The sequence below is a fragment of the Phacochoerus africanus genome, chromosome 4 (genome assembly GCF_016906955.1).
Source record: "Phacochoerus africanus isolate WHEZ1 chromosome 4, ROS_Pafr_v1, whole genome shotgun sequence".
NCBI lineage: Eukaryota > Metazoa > Chordata > Mammalia > Artiodactyla > Suidae > Phacochoerus > Phacochoerus africanus.
The window spans coordinates 16,377,601-16,399,658 of NC_062547.1; the positions used below are offsets into that span (position 1 = coordinate 16,377,601).

At 42.3% G+C, this 22,058-nt stretch overlaps 2 protein-coding genes across 3 annotated transcripts in view; both read left to right on the forward strand.

The window, feature by feature from the left end:
- The window catches only part of NUP160 (nucleoporin 160), a 49,322-nt gene extending 46,480 nt beyond the window's left edge, over window positions 1-2,842 (forward strand). The window contains exons 35-36 of the mRNA XM_047775712.1: window positions 908-1,012; window positions 2,418-2,842. Of these exons, the coding sequence (XP_047631668.1) occupies window positions 908-1,012; window positions 2,418-2,507 (195 nt within the window). The 3' untranslated portion in view covers window positions 2,508-2,842. The remainder of the gene's footprint in view (window positions 1-907; window positions 1,013-2,417) is intronic.
- A 5,440-nt stretch (window positions 2,843-8,282) lies between these two features.
- Window positions 8,283-22,058, forward strand: part of FNBP4 (formin binding protein 4) — a 35,887-nt gene continuing 22,111 nt past the window's right edge. The window contains exons 1-8 of one of the 2 annotated variants that reach the window (XM_047775713.1): window positions 8,283-8,590; window positions 9,571-9,663; window positions 13,299-13,435; window positions 13,736-13,919; window positions 15,313-15,460; window positions 15,573-15,693; window positions 16,892-17,227; window positions 19,757-19,967. In XM_047775713.1, the coding sequence (XP_047631669.1) occupies window positions 8,359-8,590; window positions 9,571-9,663; window positions 13,299-13,435; window positions 13,736-13,919; window positions 15,313-15,460; window positions 15,573-15,693; window positions 16,892-17,227; window positions 19,757-19,967 (1,462 nt within the window). In that variant the 5' untranslated portion in view covers window positions 8,283-8,358. The remainder of the gene's footprint in view (window positions 8,591-9,570; window positions 9,664-13,298; window positions 13,436-13,735; window positions 13,920-15,312; window positions 15,461-15,572; window positions 15,694-16,891; window positions 17,228-19,756; window positions 19,968-22,058) is intronic. The other variant, XM_047775714.1, reaches the window with a different exon arrangement.

Here is a 22,058-nt window from a genome sequence, read left to right on the forward strand (position 1 = left end):
CTCCGATTCAACCCCTAGCTTGGGAACCTCCATATGCTGCGGGAGCGGCCCAAAGAAATAGCAAAAAGACCAAAAAAAAAAGGTTTTTCCAGATAATTTGAATCTAAATTTCAGACTGGAAATAATATTATTCATTGAGAATTTATAGAAGAGTTTTGTTGAGTGTGTTTATCATTAATCAGCCTTAGGGCTACTTTAACATCAAAGATGATATGAATTAGAGTTCCCATCGTGGTGCAGCGGAAACGAATGACTAGGAACCATGAGGTTGCAGGTTCAATCCCTGGCCTCACGCAGCAGGTCAAGGATCTGGTGTTGCTGTGAGCTGTGGTGTAGGTCGCAGACACGGCTTGGATCTGGCATTGCTGTGGCTGTGGCATAGGCTGGCAGCTACAATTGATTCCACCCCTAGCCTGGGAACCTCCATATGCCAAAGGCGTGGCCCTAAACACACACACACACAACACACACACAAAAGATATGAATTTAAAATGTATTTTAAAATACATTTGATTTGGAGCTCCCAGTGTGGCACAGTGGGTTAAGATTCTGACTGTAGTTGCTGCAGAGGCCCAGGTTTGATCCCCAGCTCCAGGGCAGTGAGTAAAAGGAAATCGCAGCTACAGCTCAAATCCAGTCCATGGCCTGGGAACTTCCATATGGGGTGCAGCCTTAAAAAAAAATACATTTGATTTAACTAAGAAAAGGACCAGTTCCTTGGTAAAAAAAGACCGGGGGGTGGGGGGAGGTGTTTCCGCTTGTGTACCTGTGTGTATGCATGCATACACAATTTCTGGTTGTGAAAAAAAGGTAAGGCATTTCATGTTATTGAGTCCTACGATAACTAACTACCCAGAAGAACTGGTGCACTTTTCAGATTTCCTTCAAATAATATGTTTGCTTTCAGTTTCCACTGTCTGCAACAGCTCCAATGGTGTGGCTCCCATATTCTTCTATTGATCAACTTCTCCAGGCTCTGGGAGAGAACAGCGCCAACAGTCACAACATTGCAGTGAGTAAATCCTTTCCTGAGCCATCTTCGCAAGCCCTTGCACTAGCAATTACACCCTCAAGGTTGCTCTTCTGGTTCTCAAGGATTAAGGGGAGGGCAGAAGCCATTTATTGCCCTTCACATGCCGCCCCAATCTCTTTATGAAATGATTAATTAAATCAGATATAACAGCTCTGACTTGGGGAAGGTAGCTAATAAAGTTTTTATTAAAAATACTGGGGTGGGGGAGTTCCCATCATGGCGCAGTGGTTAACGAATCCGACTAGGAACCATGAGGTTGCGGGTTCGGTCCCTGCCCTTGCTCAGTGGGTTGATGATCCGGCGTTGCCGTGAGCTGTGGTGTAGGTTGCAGACGCGGCTCGGATCCCGCGTTGCTGTGGCTCTGGCATAGGCCAGTGGCTACGGCTCCAATTCGACTCCTAGCCTGGGAACCTCCATATGCCGCGGGAGCGGCCCAAAGAAATGGCAAAAAGACAAAAAAAAAAAAATACTGGGGTGGGGAGTTCCCATCATGGCGCAGTGGAAACAAATTCGACTAGGAAACATGAGGTTGTGGGTTTGATCCCTGGCCTCGCTTAGCCGGTCAGGGATCCGGCACTGCCGTGAGCTGTGGTGTAGGTCACAGATGCAGCTCGGATCTGGCCTTGCTGTGGTTGTGGCGTAGGCTGGCAGCTACAGCTCCAATTAGACTCCTTAGCCTGGGAACCTCCACATGCCTCGGATGCGGCCCTAAAAAGACAAAAGGCAAAAACAAAATACTGGTGTGGGTACTTCCCCTTGTGGCTCAGCAGGTTAGGAATCCAGCTGGTATCCAAGAGGATGTGGGTTCAACCCCTGGCCTTGCTCAGTGGATTAAGGATCGGGTGTTGTCACAAGCTGTGCCATAGGCTGCAGCAGCAACTTGGATCTGGCATTGCTATGGTGTGGGCCGGTGCTGCTGCTCTGATTCAACCCCTAGCCCAGGAACTTCCATATGCCAAAGGTGTGGCCCTAGAAATAAAAAAATAATTAAAAGTACTGGTGTGAGAGTTCCCTGATTGCCTAACAGTTAAAGATTCAGCTTTGTCACTGCTGTGGGTCCAGTTCAATCCCTGGCCCTGGAACCTCTGCATGTTACAGGCTCAGTCATAATTAATTAATTAATTTACAACTACTGGTGTCTTTTGCATATTTAGAAAATTCATTAGGAAAACAGTGTCAGAGTATTGTGTATAACAGAAAAGTCTGGCTTTATCAGTGGAGTCACAAAGCAGACTTCTGTACTGAATTGAATGGTGATTAAATGAAGCACAGCCTAACAACTTTATCAAGGGAAATCTGGTTGACAAAGTCAGAGTGATTGATAACTTTAGTCTTTTTCAGTCCTTGACCTATTCTTTAATGATTCCCGTCTTTTCTCCTATAGCTGTCCCAGAAAATACTTGACAAATTGGAGGACTACCAGCAAAAAGTTGATAAGGCAACAAGGGATTTATTACATCGTCGGCTCTTGTGATCTGGATGGTTGCCCAGCCTTTGTAACCGCTTGGTGCCTCTTAGGGCTTAAGACTTTATTTACCCTACAGGAAACCTGTACTCCAGGCCAATTTTTATACCAGTAAATGATGTGTGCGACAGTCAAGTCTGCATTCTGCACAAGAGAGAAGGGGAGATGAGTCACAGGACCTGTGCTTGCTGGTGGTGCTAACACACAATTTCTGGTTTTCAAACTTGGTCTCAAACAGCTGCTTTTGTATATGATTCACAAGCTTTTTTAGAGTTTATATTTTTTTAAACTACCGAAGACATTCTTTATCTGCAAATTAAAACCCACTTTCACTGTCCAAAATAGCTGATGGCTGTTGGTTTGTTGTAGCTGACCACCAAAAGCAGTCACTGCAAATCCTTTCATTCTTCCTATCACTTTTTGTATTTCAATGGAATTATTTTGGTCCAGAACTGACATGTATTTTCTGTATTGCAAACAGAGGCTAATGATTTTGCATACTCTTCATTATTTATTGTGGAATTTTTTTATGATCTTCAATAAAGTATTAAATAATTTGCCTAGATTAAGCCTAACACGATGACCAGCTGTTAAGGAAGATATCTTTATCTTGGAAGGTCCCATCCTAGCTCAGTGGTTAACAAACCCGACTAGTATATCCATGAGGACACGGGTTTGATCCCTGGCCTTGCTCAGTACATTAAAGGATGCAGCATTGCCGTGAGCTCTGGTGTAGGTTGCAGACAAGGCTTGGATCCGACATTGCTGTGGCTGTGGTGTAGGCCAGCAGCTATAGCTCTGATTCAGCCCCTTGCCTGGGAACCTCCGTATGCCAAGGGTGCAGACCTAAAGAAGCCAAAAAAAAAAAAAAAAGATATCTTGAATCTGGTTCTGAGGCTAAAGTGAAGTAAACTCTTAGCTAAGAAAAACTTGAAAATTTATCATCTATAAAAGTAAGAGATTTTCAAAGTAAATTCCATTAACTTCTATGATTTATAATTATCAAGCTGGACTTGATCATACAGGTAATCTAATAATGTATTGGACCAAAATATTAACTTTCCTGGTCAGATTCAGAGGCATTTGTGATCACAAATTTGGGGGAAAGTGAAAAAATAAACTCTTGAATTTTATTCTGTATATTAAAACTTATCTTTTAAGGAAGCAATCTGTACAGTACTTGCTTGTATGCCCTTTGACCTGTCTTGAGGTTTTCATAATTATTTAATTTTTATACTGTCAATGCCACATTTACATTATATATTTTAAATAACAATGTGAGTTTCCCTGTGGTACTATTATAGATAGATATTAAGGTATATGATTCTGTTTTCATTTTAGCTCTGCCATGATTATTGTGAAGTGTTTGGTACAATTAGGTATTGCAAGACCCCTTGCCCTCCCAGCTCCATAAACCTGTGGCCTCCAATATAGCAAGAAATAGACTTTGACTTGTATACACATGTATAACCAAGAGAAAGCTTTCACAAAATGTGTATCCTCACTTACTGTGTTTTCATGAGTGACTAATGGATCATAACCTGAAAAATGTCAAACCCTATTGCAGCTATTTCTGGAGGACAAGAAATAGCTCAAAACTGGCCCTGTTCCAAAAACCTATTCATTTGCATTGTTGATCAAAGAAGTGGTTTTCAGAGTTCCCATTGTGGGTTAAGAATCTAACTAGTATTCATAAGGGCATGGGTCCGACCTCTGGCCTCACTCAAGTGTGTTAAGGATCCAATGTTGCTGCAAGCTGCCCAAGTTGCAGCACAGCTCAGATCTGACATTGCTATGGCTCTGGCTTAAGGGCTCAGCTGCAGCTCTGATTCCACCCCTAACCTGGGAACTTCCATATGCCATAGATTCAGCCCTAAAGAAAAAAAAAAAAAAAAAAGATTTTCATGGTGGCAGTTCTTAAGACACTGAACAGCTTTTCCTGTCCTCACTGTTTTGGTTCAAGACCTCAAACCTAACCCAGATTTTCGATCCATTTTTTCCACCTTCCTCACTTTGATTTCCAACCAGAGCAGAAGGTCCCCATATTCTTTCACTTTTCTCACCACTTTGGGTCTGTATTTTTGTTTTATGGACCATGTGATATTTTAATAGTCCATAATAGCAACATCTTTTTTTTTTCCCCCCAACTCTGGCAGTTTTTTTATTATAAATTGTTATTAAAATGGCTCCCTTCTTTTTTAGTACTTAACAACCATTAAAATAAGGTGTGACTTTTATTAGAGGAAAACTTCCCAGCTCTTAAATAATTTAACAAAATGTAACTGATATTTTCCTACCTTACTAGCCTGTGACAATAAAAGTCGGTATCATTTCTATTAATAATAGAATTTATGGCATAAAGAGTCTCATATTGACAATTCTTACTAAGTTTATGATTTTTGTGATCTAAGAAAGCTTATTCTTCAAAGCTATTAGTGAACACATCGTAGGTGTCAGAATTAACCTAATTTACTCAACCTGATACTTTTTTTCTACTAGTACATAGTATATATATTACAGAAATTTCTAAAGTTTATTTTGATTTTCACAGCTCTTTCCAATTTTGTTACCTAAAAACAAAGATAGTCCTGGATTATTTTTTAAATATAATCAGTAGCTTATTAACCACAAGCCATTTCTTTTTTTTTTTTTTTTTTTCCGGTTGGTCTTTTCATCTTTTCTAGGGCCACTCCCGCAGCACATGGAGGTTCCCAGGCTAGGGGTCTAATTGGAGCTGTAGCCGCCAGCCTACGCCAAAGCCACAGCAACGTGGGATCCAAGCCGCATCTGTGACCTACACCACAGCTCACGGCAGCACCGGATCCTTAACCCACTGAACAAGGCCAGGGATCGAACCTGCAACCTCACGGTTCCTAGTCAGATTCATTAACCACTGAGCCATGATGGGAACTCCCAAGCCATTTATGTGTCTACATAGAACTCCATCATCCAAAAACCAATTTATTGTTCCAATTTATTGTTAAAATGACCTATGCCAGTCTCTATGGAATAAGAGTGGGTATTTCTGGAGTTCCTTGATACCTTAGCAGGTTAAGAATCCAGTATTGTCACTACTGTGGCTCTGGTTACTGCTGTGGCACAGGTTTAATTCCTGACTCAGGAATTTCTTCATGCTGCAGACACAGCAAAAAAAAAAAAAAAAAGTCGGTATTTCTTCTAGTAAATGGGGGCTCATTATTTAAATGAACTTCTATAAAACACACAAAGTCAAATTATATGGTATAATAAAGAATACATATGGTCTTTTCCCTGATTTACTGACAGAGCTCATAAAACCCAGGTGATTTCCTGAGTGAAGTAAGTCTTTGTATGCTAAAGAGGTGGCTCTTGGCCAGGGCCTTAGCTTCTGAATGGGGCAGTCTCTCTAGGAAGACTCACCTTGGGGTGGTGAATGTTACAGTTAGACCTTTGCGCCAGTCCAACCTCTGGGAGGATCTGGCAAGGGCCTTGAGACTGAGCCCAATCATAGTCACAGTGGCCAGTGAGTCCATCAACCACACCTATGTAATGAAGTCCAGTAAAAAAAGACCAGGGCTGAAGAGAGCTTTTGGCTGGAGAACACACATGGATGTGTTGGGAGGACCCATGCCAACTCCACAGGCAGTGTGAGCTCAGTGCTCCCTCCTAGACCTCACCTTGTATCCTTTATGATAAAGCTGGAGTCCTAAGAATAGTGCTTTCCTGGGTTCTGTGAATGGTTCTAGAGAATTATAGAATTTGAGGAGGTGGGAACCCCCTTTTTTTGGCCTCACCCATGATATGTGGAAGTTCCTGGGCTAGAGGTCAAGTCCAAGCTACAGCAGTGGCCCAAGCCACTAACTGCAGTGGCTTACATCAGAGCCTTAACCCACGATAACAAAAGGAACTCCAGGGACCCCTGATTTCATAGCCAGAAGTGTGAATGGGGTGGGGTCCTCACTTGGGAGCTGGCTAATGAAGTAAAGACAGTTCTGTGGAGGACTGAGCCCTTGAACTTAAAGTGTCTGATGTCAACTCCTGGGGGTTATGGTCAGAATCGAATTGATCAAAGTATACGCAGTTGGGCGTGAGACGATAAATGATTGTGACCTAAAACAAATGTACTGCCAGTTATTTCTCCAGCAGAGGTGGGTTTATTCGGAATCATCAAAGAATTGCAATTCAAGGTTGGCTACCAAGGCAAACCAGGTACCCACAAGTACCCACGTGGCAAAGAAAGGAACTGCTTTTACAGAAAGGAAGAGGAAGTTGGAAGAGCTGTAGTAAATAGCACGTGGCTTTTCATTGGCTGAGTCCTTCCCAGGAAAGAAGAGGAATCTCTTCCTATTGGGCTCTGCTATCTTCACAGGGCGGGAGAGCTGCCTGGCCGCTCTGGTTTCCCAACTTTTTTGGGGGTGGGGGGGTCACACCCACACATGCAAAGTTCTAAGGCCAAGGATTGAACCTGTACCATAGCGGTGACAACACTGGATCTTTCACCTGCTGAGCCACCAGAGAACTTTCCAACTCTATTAAAATAAGATTTCTTGCATTCCCATTCTGGCTCATAGGGTAACCAACCGACGAGTATCTATGAGGACATAGGTTCAATCCCTGGCCTCTACTAGTGGGTTAAGGATCTGGCATTGTTGTGAGCTGTGATGTAGGTCACCAACATAGCTTGGATCCCGCATTGCTGTGTCTGTGGTGTAGGCTGGCACCTTGGCTTAAGCATTAAAAATAATGTAAAGAGTGGGGGGAAAAAAATGTAATGTATACATGTAAGGATCACCTGACCCCCTTGCTGTACAGTGGGAAAATAAAAAAATTAAATTAAAAATAAAATAAATTTAAAAAAAAATAATGTAAACAGCTTCCCACCCCTTGGCATATAAAAGTTCCTAGGCCACCAGGGATCCTTAACCTACTGGGCCACAGGAAACTCCCATCACTGGATTTCTTACTCTATTTACAATGGAGGAGACAGCTATCAATGGAAAATCAAGTGCTGGGGAGGGGCTCAGCATTGACATAAAAGGTTGAGATGTAAAGCTTGCATGGGTCTCGAAAAAAACATTTTTCCCACGTGGTGCAATGGTTATTCCAGCTTGTGTGAAGGATGGAAGTGAGACAACTGCTCCCAGCAGCTGGCTGCAGAAGGGGACAGGGGAGAGGACAGTGCTAAAAGAAGATAAATAAAGCAGGTTGGGAAGGCCAGATAAGGATGGCTCCCTTATCCCATCCTAACAATTTAGGTTCTTTCCTCCAATGCCAGTAAGTCTAGTAATTTTTTTCCAGCCAATAAACAAGGAGGTCATCTTTATGCTCTAGGAAAAAATTTACTAAACCATTAAAAGACTCACTATTCTACTTAACATTCAGTGTTATACCGAAAGTAAGCCAAGATAAGTTGGGTGAAACTTGGGTAAAGACCTGGAAAACAGCAAGTTCCCTACATAGCAAACGACAAACGGATACACAAGAACGGACACAAAATGGAGGACAAGGCGGTAGAGAAAAGACTGCAAAAAACGTATGGGCGGAGCCTGACGTAATTGGAAGCTATTCTAAACTGAGACCCTTCCTCACTATTGGCTTGACGCTCATTCTTTTTCCTTTTCCATTGGCTACCAGCTCCTTCTGTGCGTTAAAACAGCCAATAGCCTAGCCCTGTGGGTAAAGCCCGCCCTCCATCCATGGGGGGAGGAGCCTGAAAAGCGTAAGAGGCCCCAGGCGCTTGCGCGGGCGGGCCCTCCACCGGTTAAAAGCGGATCCTTGCAGGAGGCGGTGTCGCAGTGTATGAATATTGATTACGCAGCGCCGCGCCGAACGCCCGCCCCTCTCGGCTTCCCGACGCTCGCGGCTCGCGCTAGCGCTCGCGATGGGGAAGAAGTCCCGGGCGGTACCCGGCCGTAGGCCCATCCTGCAGCTCTCTCCGCCGGGTCCCAGGAGCAGCACGCCTGGCCGGGACCCGGAGCCGGAACCCGACACCGAGCCGGACACGACGGCTGCGGCGACCAGCCAGCCAGCCCCGGCGGCGGTGGCGGCGACAGCGCCGCAGACGACGGCCGTGGTGACTACCGCCGCGGCCCCGGACGACTCGCCTTCGGAAGGTAAGCGTGCACGAGGGCCCTTAGGTGGAACGTCGGAAACACGAGCTCGGAGCTTGGGGCCTAGGCCTCTCGAGCAGGTCCCTAAGGAGGAAGAGAAACCCGGGCTGGTGGCGTTTGTATCCGAGGCCTGCCGCACGGGGCCATTGGGGAGGACGGCTGTGGGCCCCTAGGCGGCGGAAGGGTCGGCAGAGCCGTGTGCGCCCGGCCGGAGCCGACCCAGAGGCGCCATTTCTGGTGCAGGGCTTGGCCCGGCCACCCAGTCTGCTCAACGTCTGCTCTCGGTTTTGTATAACTTACCGGGTAAATATGAGAGTATGCGTTTCCGCGTCCCAGGCTTGGTGACGGTGGAACCTGCCCTTTTCCTACATGTCGTGTTACTTTTCCTTTCCTTTTTGTTGGAAGTGGGAGCGACCTTTTAGAAGTGAGCGTACCATCCTTATGCCAGCCAAAGCATAAGCAATCGCCAGCTGTCGGGTTTCCTCCATATTCTTGGAGAGGTGGAGCTTGTGAGTTCCCAACTACTTGTGTTTATCTGCGTTAAGAGTAACCGGACAATACTACTATCGGGGCCGGAAAAGTCCCTTCCACTTCGGCTGTTAAAAAAAAAATAAAATCATATTGGGGAACTCATGCGAAAAAAAATGCTCTAGTTATGCCTATTGTGAAAGCCCTATGGTAGCCGCGAGAAGAGTGTGTGTTTGTGTGTTTGGATGTTGGATTATTTCAGATGTAATTTTTATGTACAGTGTTCAGATTCTTAATGTTTAAGTCACTCGGCAAATGGAAGATTCTAGCTATCCTTGTTTCTCGTTTCCAGTCTCCCATTTATTTGTGTCAGTGATGGATTATAGCCATCCTGTTTTTAAATTGGTGAAATCTAGATTTGAAAGATCAAATCAAAGATTGTTTTGTCACCTGCAGTGTTTTCTTTGACCCATCGTTTGACTATAGTTTTCTTTTGTTCGTTTTTTAAAATCTAGATGAACAGGAAGTGGTGGTGGAGGTGCCCAGAGTTGTTCAAAATCCTCCCAAACCAGTCATGACCACCAGGCCCACTGCGGTTAAAGCAACAGGTACTGGGGGGGGATTGTTGTTGGTTTTTCCATCTTTTCTGCAATATCTTTCAATAAGATCAAATTGGGTTTGTATACAGAGTGTTTTGATAAATGCTTCAGTGTTGCTAATTTATATTTCTCGAATAAAATGGAAATTTTAAAGTCTTTGTGAGGTCTTGCTGGTATATACACTTTAACTAAAATTTGTTGTTCCTTTTTCTCTGTACCCAAGTTATTCTGTACTGCTTTTTCTTCTAATGCTATTTTGTAGCTAGTTTACTAGCTTCCCTCACTATCTTGGCCTTCCTGGGGGCACCAAACGAATATTTTTTCATTATGTTTCTTTCCTAACACACTCTTTTGTTTAGCAAATGTTTGCACAGCTGAAATTTGCTCTTAATCATTATTTTTCAAGCATGAAGGAATATTTGCAACAACGATTTTGTAAACAAACCTAGGTTCAAATCATCACTCCAGCACTCATACTAAGACCTCAGGACAGCATTTATCTGTGAAATGAATCTTATGCCTGAGTTATTTTGATAAAATTGAACAATACATATAAATTTCTGACACACAGCATGTGCCAAGATACTAGTTTTCTCTATTAGTATCTTGAAAGATTACATTAGGTCAATAGACCACTGTAATAGTAAACAGTATTTAATCATATTCTCGAAAAAGTAATTTAATGTGGTTCCATAGATGAGTATTAGAGGACTGTGAATCCCCTGAAATTGCACACTCAACTGTGTTTTCCTGGGAGAGGGTCCATGGCTTTTGTCATTTTGATAAGTTACTGTGACCAGAAGAATTTAAAAATCAATGTTCAGACAATGTCATGAGGAAATGATAGAGATTCTAGAGGTATGACGGTTACCATTTGAAGCTTATCAGGAAAATATGGTGTTTATACTTTATTGCCAGATATCATTAGCTGATTTGCAAATGGTGTGGCACCGTCCATTAGAGGTAAGCCTGTCGAGGTTTGAGGAGTCGGTGGCTCTGAAGAATGGCCTTGCTTCCTTTGGTTTCAAGTAGTAACAGCTCCTCAATAGTGGTGTAGAAGCCTGGTCCCATGAGGCTTTTTGTTTTTCTAAGATTATGCAATATTGTGAAATTTTTTTAGTGTTACTCAAAATGCATGCCTGTTTTTATTAATGTGTATGGACTAAATTTTCAGAGGTGTAATTAGAACTTATATCCTTTTATGGCTTGATTTTCTTATCTTTTTTTCCTTTAGCATTTCTTTTTGCCTCCTTAACATCATTTTATATCATCCCAAAATGATGTAGTTCATTGTAAAGTGATCCTGCATCTGAAACTGTGATGAAATTTGCTTGTTTGAGAATATTTGATTGTTTACAATTGTCATTTATTTAAACAATACTCCTAGAAGCTTTATATGAAAAAAATTTTAAATCATTTCTTACGGTTATATTCGCAAAGATGAGATTATCTAGCTAAAAGAAAATTGGAGTTTTGTAGTTGCTGGTATATGTTACAGATTGTTCTTAGTAAATATTGAATTCATTTATGGTGTCTCTAACAATATTAAGTATATGTCTTTCCTCCAAATTCTGGGTTTAGTTATTTTCATTTACTTTTGCTGTTTAATAGTCGTCAGGTTGTTAGGAGCTTGGAGGAAGTTGTAGGTGTGTACTCTGAAAAGCTCTGAGCTGAAGAGGAAAGGACTAGGTGGTGCCTTGTCTGAACCTTTTGCTTGTGAGACCCACTCTAAGCCTGGGGGATTACCCTTGCTTGGGAATTTTGTCATCAGAATTCCATGTGGCTTACCTAATTGGAACATTTTACCAAAGGGTGTAGAATTAAGGCCAATGATTATGATTGTCTCTAAAGTAAGAAGTGTTTTTATGTAGAAATAAAACTAATTTCCCATCCTCTTCCCCCCCTAAAAAAAAACCCATCAGTGCTGAATACTAAAGTGTAGATTTTTTTTCTGTACCGAAATGTCATATCATTCTACCCTTATATCTGTTTCAGAAAATGTGAGAAATTGTCTGGTATGCTCCCCCACTTCAAATATTATTTATTTGGTAACTAGAAAATGAAAACACTGTCAAATAAATATCCACTTAAAATCTAATCAGGGAGTTCCTGTTGTGCCTCAGCAGTAAGGAACCAACTAATATGACTAGTATCCATGAGGATGCGTCTGGTATCCATGAGGATGTGGGTTGGATCCTTGCTCAGTTGGTTGAGGATCTGGCTTCACTGTGAGCTATGGTGTAGATCACAGACACAGCTTGGGTGTGGCATTGCTATGGCTGTGGCATAGGCCTGCAGCTACAGTTCTGATTCAACCCCTAGCCTGAGAACTCCCATATGCTGTATGTGTGGCCCTTAAAACAACAACAGAAAATCTAATCAGCTTAATATTTTGGACATTGATAGTTTAACAATTTAGCCATTGCTAAAAAAATAATGAAGATTTATCTAAGGGTTTAATGTGAACTCTTGTATAATAAAGCAACTTAGGTTTACTTTTAGGTGAATCCATGAAATCATATATGCAATTATGATGAAGAAAACTAGATTTTACCTCCTGATAAATCTGTTCAGTTACCAAATAATTTATTTTGCTAGGCACTGGGAAATTCATATTAATAGCTGAAAAGTCTAGCTAGACTTAAATTATGTACCTGTTATAATAAAATGACGCATAAAGAGGGTATACCTACTAACTTAATTGTGCTACACCTGTGCAGACACAAGTGCTACAAAAGGAAATGGCATAAATGTTAATCAGGTAATAAAATGTGATTTCCAGTTTTTTAAAAACAGGAAATGGCATTGCAGCGTTATAGATGACATACCTAACACCACTTGAGTGTGAGTTTGGGTTTTAGCTGGGGTGGTTGTTGTTACTGTTTTTGACAAGCCCATGGTATGTGGAAGTTCCTGAGCCAAAGATCAAACCCCTGCCACAGCAAGTGACCTCTGCCATAGCAGTGACATTGCTGGATCCTTAATCTCTAGGCCACTGGGGAACTCCTTTTTTTTTTTAAGGGCTAAACCCTCAGCTAGGGGTCATAGCAGAGCTGTAGCTACTGGCCTGTGCCACAGTCATAGCAATGCCAGATCCGAGCCACATCTGCAACCTACACCCAGCTCATGGCAACGCCAAATCATTAACCCACTGAGCGAGGCCAGGGGTGGAGGCTGTATCCTCATGGATGCGAGTCAGATTCATTTCCAGTGAGCCACAACCAGAGCTCCCACACCAGGGAATTCCTAATTCATTACTTCCTTTTTGAGGGGGAAAAATCATTGCAAAGGAACTTTGTTTATCACTTTGAAAATCTTGTTTCATTTACTAAACCCTGACTGTTTTGCTTGTTTGAGACGGACACCTAAATCAACAAATTCTAAAATTGAGATATACCATGTGTTACTTTGACAGGGGGAGTATAAGGTTAAATAATTGTGCATATAGTTTGAAAAGGACATCAAATTACTACACAGATTGATTAGCTCTAAGTGCATAATTTATACCTCTCTTATTTCTCATTAAAGATTTTTTGAGGTTATGTTCTGTAAGGAAACTAAATGGCTGAAAAGTCTCATTTTCTCATGGATACTTCCTAGGACTTGTTGGCATTTTGTTATATTGTTTACCTTTTTGTTTCTAGGAGGTCTGTGCTTACTTGGAGCATATGCTGACAGTGATGATGAAGAAAGTGACGCTTCAGAAAAACCAGCACAATCTAAGGAAGCAAATGGAAACCAGTCAACTGATATTGATAGTACATTAGCCAACTTCCTAGCAGTGAGTGTGGTGCTTTTGTTTGGGTTTTCAGTTAGTGAAGGCACTTTGTGACCTGAATTTCGGGTGGTTAGTCAACTTGTCAATCTGTGTCTCCCTCCCTACCTCTCTTCCTTTCTCCCTCCCCATCTCTCTTCCTTTTCACTTTTTTGTAACAGTTATATGAGGAGAAAAATGGGGAAGAGGAAAGTTTTGACTTGAGAAGTTGAGAACTGAGCTTGTAGGATTTTTTGGGTGATTACCATTTTCTCAGTTTTCTGGTTTAATGAGATTAATTCATTTGTTACTATTTTCCTTCTAAAGGAGATTGATGCTATAACAGCTCCTCAGCCTACAGCTCCCGTGGGAGCTTCTGCTCCACCTCCAACTCCACCTAGGCCAGAGCCAAAGGAATCAACATCTGCCCTTTCTTCCACTACTCCAAATGGAACAGACTCAGCCCAGACTGCAGGGTGGCAGTATGATACTCAGTGTTCACTGGCAGGAGGTGAGCTGGGTCCTTTGAATTTCAAAAAGTTATAAAGTATAGGGCCTGTCATGGCACAGCGGAAGCGAATCCAACTAAGAACTATGAGGTTTTGGGTTTGACCCCTGACCTCAGTGGATTAAGGATCCGGCGTTGCCATAAGCATGACTCAGATCCTTCGTTGCTGTGGCTGTGGTGTAGGCCGGAGGCTACAGCTCTGATTAGACCCCTAGCCTGGGAACCTCCATGTGTTCTGGGTGCGGCCCTCAAAAGATAAATAATAAATAAATAAAGTGCAGTTCTTAAAGGTGACCTAGGCATTGAGGGTCCCAAAGATGAAAGCTCATCTACTCTAGTTCCAGACTCTAGGATTCTGGCCTTTTTTTTTTTTTTTTTTTTTTTTCCCTTTTAAGGGCCGCACCTGTGGGGTGTGCAAGTTCCCAGGCTAGGGGTTGAGTTGGAGCTGCAACCGCTGGCCTGCGCCACAGCCATGGCAATACAGGATCCAAGCTGCATCTACAACCTACACCATAGCTCCCGGCAATGCCTGATCCTTAACCCACTGATTGGAGCCAAGGCTCAAACACGCATCCTCATGGATAGTAGTTGGTTTGTTATTGCTGAGCCACAATGGGAACTCCAGGGTTCTGACTTTTTTTTTTTTGTCTTTTTGCTATTTCTTGGGCCACTCCCTCGGCATGTGGAGGTGCCCAGGCTAGGGGTCTAATTGGAGCTGTAGCCACTAGCCTACACCAGAGCCACAGCAACTCGGGATCCAAGCCACGTCTGCAACCTACACCACAGCTCATGGCAACGCCGGATCCTTAACCCACTGAGCAAGGCCAGGGACCGAACCCCCAACCTCATGGTTCCTAGTCGGGTTCGTTAACCACTGCGCCACGACGGGAACTCCCCAGGGTTCTGACTTCTTAATGCTATATTTGGAAAATGAGAACTACTGGAGTATATTTTTACCTATGGAAGGATAATTGTTTGCTTTTTAACCAGTAGTAGATTTTGCATAGTAAATAGTAAAAGCCATTATTTTTAAATTGGGGGGAGGTTCAAAATACATTTTTCAGCTATTAAACTGCGCTTTTAAACCATGTTTACAAACATGATTCAGGAGGGTGGAGTTGCCTCCCCAGGGGATGTTTGACAGTGTCTGGAGAGATTTTTGGTTGTTGCAACAGAGGGCGATTGTTATGCATTGGTGGGTAGAGGCCAGGACACCTCTGAACACTGCAGAGAACTGCTGCCTCCCCTCAACAAAGAACTGTCTGCCCAGTGTTAACTGCTAACGTTGAGAAACCCTGTGTTAGATTGTTATGGCTTTGGAGTTGACTTGGGATATAAGATCAGCATACTGGTACAGCAATATGTGCTTCTTAAAGTTTGTTTTATTTTCTTCTAGTTGGAATTGAGATGGGAGATTGGCAGGAGGTCTGGGATGAGAACACAGGCTGTTATTATTATTGGAATACACAAACAAATGAAGTGACTTGGGAGTTACCCCAGTATCTTGCCACCCAGGTACAGGGATTGCAACATTACCAGCCCAGGTAAGAATAGAGTAGGAAGAGAAATCACCTAAAAGGAAATTAGAATCATGCCTTTTGCTAATAATGTTTGCCTTCTGTTTCTCCTAAGTACTTTTTTTTTTTTTTTTTTTAGTTCTGTAACAGGTACTGAAGCTAGTTTTGTGGTAAATACAGACATGTATACTAAGGAGAAAAATATTTCTGTTTCCAGTAGTAAAAGTGGACCAGTCATAGCCAAGCGAGAAGTTAAAAAGGTCAGTGTTAAAACCTACCTCATATGCTTATTTTCATATCTAAACAACTTTGAATGTTACTCTGGCAGGGGTGTAAAGGGCTTCTGTTAGTATTTTTGTTCTTTTGGGGTTTCTTGTTTTTTTTCTGTTAATATTTTACAATGTAGATGCGAAAGAGAATAAATTTTGTTTCTTAAATTTTACTTACTGTTTCTGTTTATTATGTGGCATTTATAGCAGTTACCCAGTTCATTGATTCTCTGAAGCATCAGGGTACCATAGAGACATCGTGGCTCATTGTGAAGTACATGGGAACAGTCAAGCAGGCAAGGCTTCACATCCCTGTCTCTCCCTCAGAATTGTATTTTGAGGTTCCACTTGAGTTTTGTTTTGTTTTGGTTGCGCCCATGGCACATGGAAGTTCCTCCAGGCCAGGGATGGCTCCACAGCTGCAGCCCGAGCTGCTGTGGTGACAATGCCAGATCCTTGACCTACTGTACCACAAGGGAACTCTAGGTTTGGGGATTTTTTTTTTTTTTTTAATAAAAAAATTAGCCACCTTAAAAATTGTAAAGTAACAGTGAAACTTGAGCATTTTTATAGCCTGGTCAGTAAGAAAAGTAAGTTGTCCTCTACAGAGTGTGTGTGTTGAATTTTAATTTATCTTGAATTTTTAAACCATGGTGAGATATATGAAAAGTGCTTTTATAGAGTAAGTTAATCTTTACAGTGCTAAAGGAGGTAGAATAAATATCCAGATGGAGGAAATAAACACTTATATAATCACACATTTCAGTTTAGAAATATATTACTTTTCTCTAAATCACCATCATAACATATATATAAAGTTATCTCATCAGACAGAAGACCAAGGCGATTTATCCAGTCTTAACGTTGAACTGACAAAATTCTGATCTTATTTAAATCTGCCTCTGCATGTTACTAGTCTGCCTTTTGATGTACAGAGAATAGGAGGAAGATATTTTGAGTCCTACCCAGAATTACATTTTAATTCAAATGACTTCCTTCTTAAACTAGAAATGTCTCCATTATAGATATATAAGGAAATGATACAAACATATATTAATCCGATGGGAGTCTGGTTTTTTAAGAATATCCAGTAACTAAAAATTATGCTCATCTTTAACCTGGACAATTAAATATGTTGTATATTCAGATGAAATTTCTTTGAAAATTGAGGTTATTTTATTCTTTACAGGAAGTAAATGAAGGAATTCAGGCTCTTTCAAATAATGAGGAGGAGAAAAAGGGAGTGGCAGCATCACTGCTTGCTCCTTTGTTGCCTGAGGGAATAAAAGAGGAAGAAGAGAGATGGAGAAGAAAAGTAATTTGTAAAGAAGTAGAGCCAGTTTCAGAAGAGAAAGAAACAAATACAACAGAAGAATCAACGATAGTAAAGCCACAGGAAATTTTGTTGGACAATATGGAAGACCCTACTCAGGAGGATCTTTGCAGTGTTGTTCAATCTGGAGAAAGTGAAGAGGAAGAAGAGCAAGATACCCTTGAGCTGGAGTTGGTTTTGGAAAGGAAAAAAGTAAGTATTTGAAGTTTTTGTTAAATATATTTTCTTCTTTCAATGTTATCACACGCTGGGAACATTGTGCTCAATTGACAGCTGTTATTGGACTTTTGTTTTTCTTATCCTTTCATCTAGACATGTTTAAACCTATGTAATCAAAACTTGAACTATGGAGTTATAGTTCTTTGGGTCCCTGATGATGCTGTGATGATGCTGCTTTTGGTAGTTGACACCCAAAAAAGACTAATGTTACGGACTTCCCTGGCAGCATAGTAGTTTAAGAATCTGGTTTTGTCATTGCTGTAGCTCAGGCCGAAGCTGTGGCAAGGCTTCTATCCCTGGCCTGGGAACTTTCATATGCTATGGGTGCAGGCCTCCCCCACCCCCATAGGCTAACATTGTTGTGATTTAAGGATAGTTACAGTAGTGTATATAGCTTCTTAACAAATAAGCATTGCAAATTCCTATGATAATTTGGTTTTTAAGCCAACAATTAAAGTACAAGTTGACTTCTAGTGACCAGCTATGGCATTATTTGAAGAGTTAGTGGGCCTTGTAAGATAACAAAAGAATTAAGAGGAACCCCATTAGTTTATGTACTCTTTTTTTTTTGTCTTTTTAGGGCCAAACCCATGGCATATGGAGATTCCCAGGCTAGGGTCGAATCAGAGCTGTAGCTGTCAGCCTGCGCCACAGCCTCAGCCATGCTGGTTCCTGACCATGTCTGCAATCTACCCCACAGCTCACAGTAACACCGGATCCTTAACCCATTGAGCGAGGCCAGGGATTGAATCCGCATCCTAATGGATACTAGTTGGGTTCATTACTGCTGAGCCACGTTGGGAACTCCTTGTGTACTTTTCCATATAAGAAAAATGGTTGAGAAATTGATTTTTACCTATTTTATGCCCTGATGTTTTGGGGGGGTGGTTTTTTTTGTTTTTTGTTTTTTTTGTCTTTTTTGTCTTTTGTCCCTTTTAGGGCCGCACCTACAGCATATGGAGGTTCCCAGGTTAGGGGTCTAGTCAGAGTTATAGTCACCGGCCTCCGCCACAGCCACAGCAACACCAGATCTGAGCTGCGTCTGCAACCTACACCATAGCTCTCGGCAATGCCAGATCCTTAACCCACTGAGCAAGGCCAGGGATTGAACTCAAAACCTTATGGTTCCTAGTTGGATTCATTTCCACTGCACCATGACGGGAACTCCTGCCCTGATTTTTCTTGAAACAGTTTTATCTGCTGCTGGGTAGAAGTAAAATCTTTTTGTTTGTTTGTTTAATGGCCTCACCCACCGCCTATGGAAGTTCCTGGATAAGGGATTGAATCTGAGCCACTGCTACAACCTATGTCTCAGTTGTGGCAATACCAGATCCTTCAACCACTGCACTGGCTGGGGATCAGACCCATGCCTTTGCTTCAACCTAAACCACTGCAGTAAGATTCATAACCCACTGTGCCGCAGTGGGAACTCCTGAATCAAAGTCTTAACAGGTGTTATAACAGTAATTAGTGTCACCTTGAAACTTCTGCCGTTTAAAAAATGTGAAGCTGTGGCAAGGGACCAGCTGAGTTAAGCTTCCTCTTTTGTGTACATGTATGGGAAACTTGGGCGGGTGCCGGGGTGGGGGCATGATTTCCACATCATGCAGAAGTTCCCAGACCAGGGATCACACCATAGCAGTACAATGCCAGATCCTTAACCTGCTATGGCACGGGGAACTCCTATAATGGCAAATGTGTTAGTGGATCTTTAGAACCTATTCCTCAAGTAAATATTTACTAACTATAGTCGTGCGTAAGCATTTGTTGAATAACAACAGGATATGGAGAATAATGCTCAGTTGGTCTTGATGAAAAATGTGTTAAGAGGAGCGGATTAAGAAGTTCGTATTGTGTGCTCAACAGAAACGAACACAACTAGTATCCATGAGGATGCATCTTTGATCCCTGGCCTCCCTCAGTGGGTTCAGGATCTAGCATTGCCTCGGATCTTGTATGGCTGTGGCATAGGCCAGCAGCTGTAGCTCTGATTCAGCCCCTAGCCTGGAAACTTGCATATGCTGCAAGTGTGGCCATTAAAAAAATAAAGAGGAGCAGCTTACAGATCCAGCATTGTCACTGCAGTGGCTTAGGTTGCTTGCTGTGGCACAGGTTCGATTTCCTGCACAAAAATTTTTGCATGCCGTGGGCACGGCCAAAAATATATTAAGAGGAGTTCCCATCGTGGCTCAGTGGAAGTGAATCTGACTAGCATCGTCGAGGATACAGGTTTGATCCCTGGCCTCACTCAGTGGGTTAAGGATCTTGCATTGCCATGAGCTGTGGTATAGGTCACAGACAAGGCTCAGATCGCATGTTGCTGTGGCTGAGGCTACAGCTCCGATTTGACTCCTAACTGAGAATCTATATGCTGCAGGTGCAGCCCTTAAAAAGTGTATTAAGAAATACTTGTTCTTAAAGGATTTAAATTCCAAAAATACATTGTTATAATTCTTGCTACTCAAAATAATGTTGATAACTTTATTTTCATGTTTGATGTAGGCAGAGTTGCGAGCCTTGGAGGAAGGAGATGGTAGTATGTCAGGGTCTAGTCCACGTTCTGATATTAGCCAGCCAACATCTCAAGATGGAATGCGTAGACTTATGTCTAAAAGAGGAAAGTGGAAGATGTTTGTTCGCGCTACCAGTCCAGAATCTACCAGCCGGAGTTCTAGCAAAACTGGACGAGAGACTCCAGAAAATGGAGAAACTGGTAATTTGTGCTTTAATCATACTTGAAAGATAGAAGAGAAATCTTTCTTAACTTTTTTTTGTTTCTTCTTCAGCAAATAGAGGGAGACAGCACTGTTACTCTTTTGGGAAATTCTGGGAAAGAAGCTTCTATTCCTGCTCCACTCTGGTGGAGGAGAAAGAATCTGAGAGGCTGCTGGAATCTATTGGATTGTGTATTCACTACTGATTGGGGATTTCTTCTCCCTCAAAAAGAGAAAAATGAGATTGAGTCCTTTCTCTCCCATTTTTGGTCACTTGCCACCATAATTTTTTTTGTTTTGTTTTTAGTTTTTGCCTTTTAGGGCTGCACTCACAGCATATGGAAGTTCCCAGGCTAGGGATCAAATAGGAGCTACAGATGCCAGCCTACACCACGGCTAACAGCAATGCCAGATCCTTAACCCATTGAGTGAGGCCATAATTGTCTTGATATCTGTGTAAAGACCGTGGGTTCTCCTTAGCTGCACCACGGCATATGGAGGTTCCTAGGCTAGGGGTCGAATCGGAGCTCTACCTGCCAGCCATGGCCACAACAACATGGGATCCGAGCCACAGCTGTGACCTACACCACAGCTCATGGCAATGCCGGATTCCCGACCCACTGAGTGAAGCCAGGGATCAAACCTGCATCATCATGGATACTAGTCAGATTCAATTCTGCTGTACCACAATGGGAACTCTCAGTTTTTAGTTTTTGAGGAGACTCTATACTGTTTTCTTTCCATTATGGCACCAGCAGTTTCTCTTCCCACAAACAGTGTAAGATCTCTTTTCTCCACCCCCCCGCACAGGGATTGATCTTACTCCACAGCAGTGACCCAAGCCATAGCAGTGACAATTCCAGATCCTTAACCCACTGAGCCACCAGGGAACACCCCATTTTAATTTGATAGATCCTGCCTAATTGTCCTCCAAAATAATCAAGTCTTAGAGCTCTAGCAGTGCCTAAAATTATTCTTTTTTTTTTTGTCTTTTTAGCTATTTCTTGGGCCGCTCCCACGGCATATGGAGGTTCCCAGGCTAGGGGTCGAATCGGAGCTGGAGCCACCAGCCTACGCCAGAGCCACAGCAATGCGGGATCCGAGCCCCGTCTGCAACCTACACCACAGCTCACAGCAACGCCGGATCGTTAACCCACTGAGCAAGGGCAGGGACCGAACCCGCAACCTCATGGTTCCTAGTCGGATTCGTTAACCACTGCGCCACGACAGGAACTTCTAAAGTTATTAATTCTTAAACCTTGCACCAAATGTGAGATGTCTAGGAATTTTCTGGTGGCCTAGCAGTTAAGGATCTGGCATTGTCACTGCTGTGGTGTGGGTTCAATCCCTGGCCCAGAAACCTCTGAGTGGAGGTGCAAAAAAAAAAAGTCTGCTAACAACCAAATGAATTATAAACAAGTAAGAAAATAAAGATTTGGTTTTAGACAATTTGAAAATGCAAAAGGAATGTTAATCACCAAATAAAAAGATCAAAGTTATTATAAGGCTGAATACTTAATACAGAATTTTAGGGAGTTCCCATCATGGCGCAGCAGAAACAATTCCCACTAGGAACCATGAGGTTTCAGGTTCGATCCCTGGTCTCGTTCAGTGAGTTAAGGATCCGGCATTGCTGTGGTGTAGGCCATTGGCTACACCTCTGATTAGACCCCTAACCTGGGAACCTCCATATGCCCCGGGTGAGGCCCTAAAAAGCACCCCCAAAAAAAACCCAAAACAAGATTTTAGACTAATAAAAGCTAAGGAGGAGTTTCTATTGTGTGTCAGTGGGTTAAGGATCTCGTCACAAGTTTGGCTCAGATTCAGTCCCTGGTGTAGGAACTTCTTTATGCCATGGGCATAGTGGAAAAAGAAAAAAAAAGAAAAATCATTTAAAGTGATGTTAAAGTTACATTTCTTTTTTACATCAGAGATTAACCAGAGCTAACGAAAGGTACTCAAACCTTTTTTTTTTTTTAACCTGTGATCTTCCTGAGAGATTGATTAACATTATGTAAATGTTTTAGTTGAGTAAGCAAGTATCAAGCAAACATAACACAAAGTTCATATCTTTTTTTGCCATTTCTTGG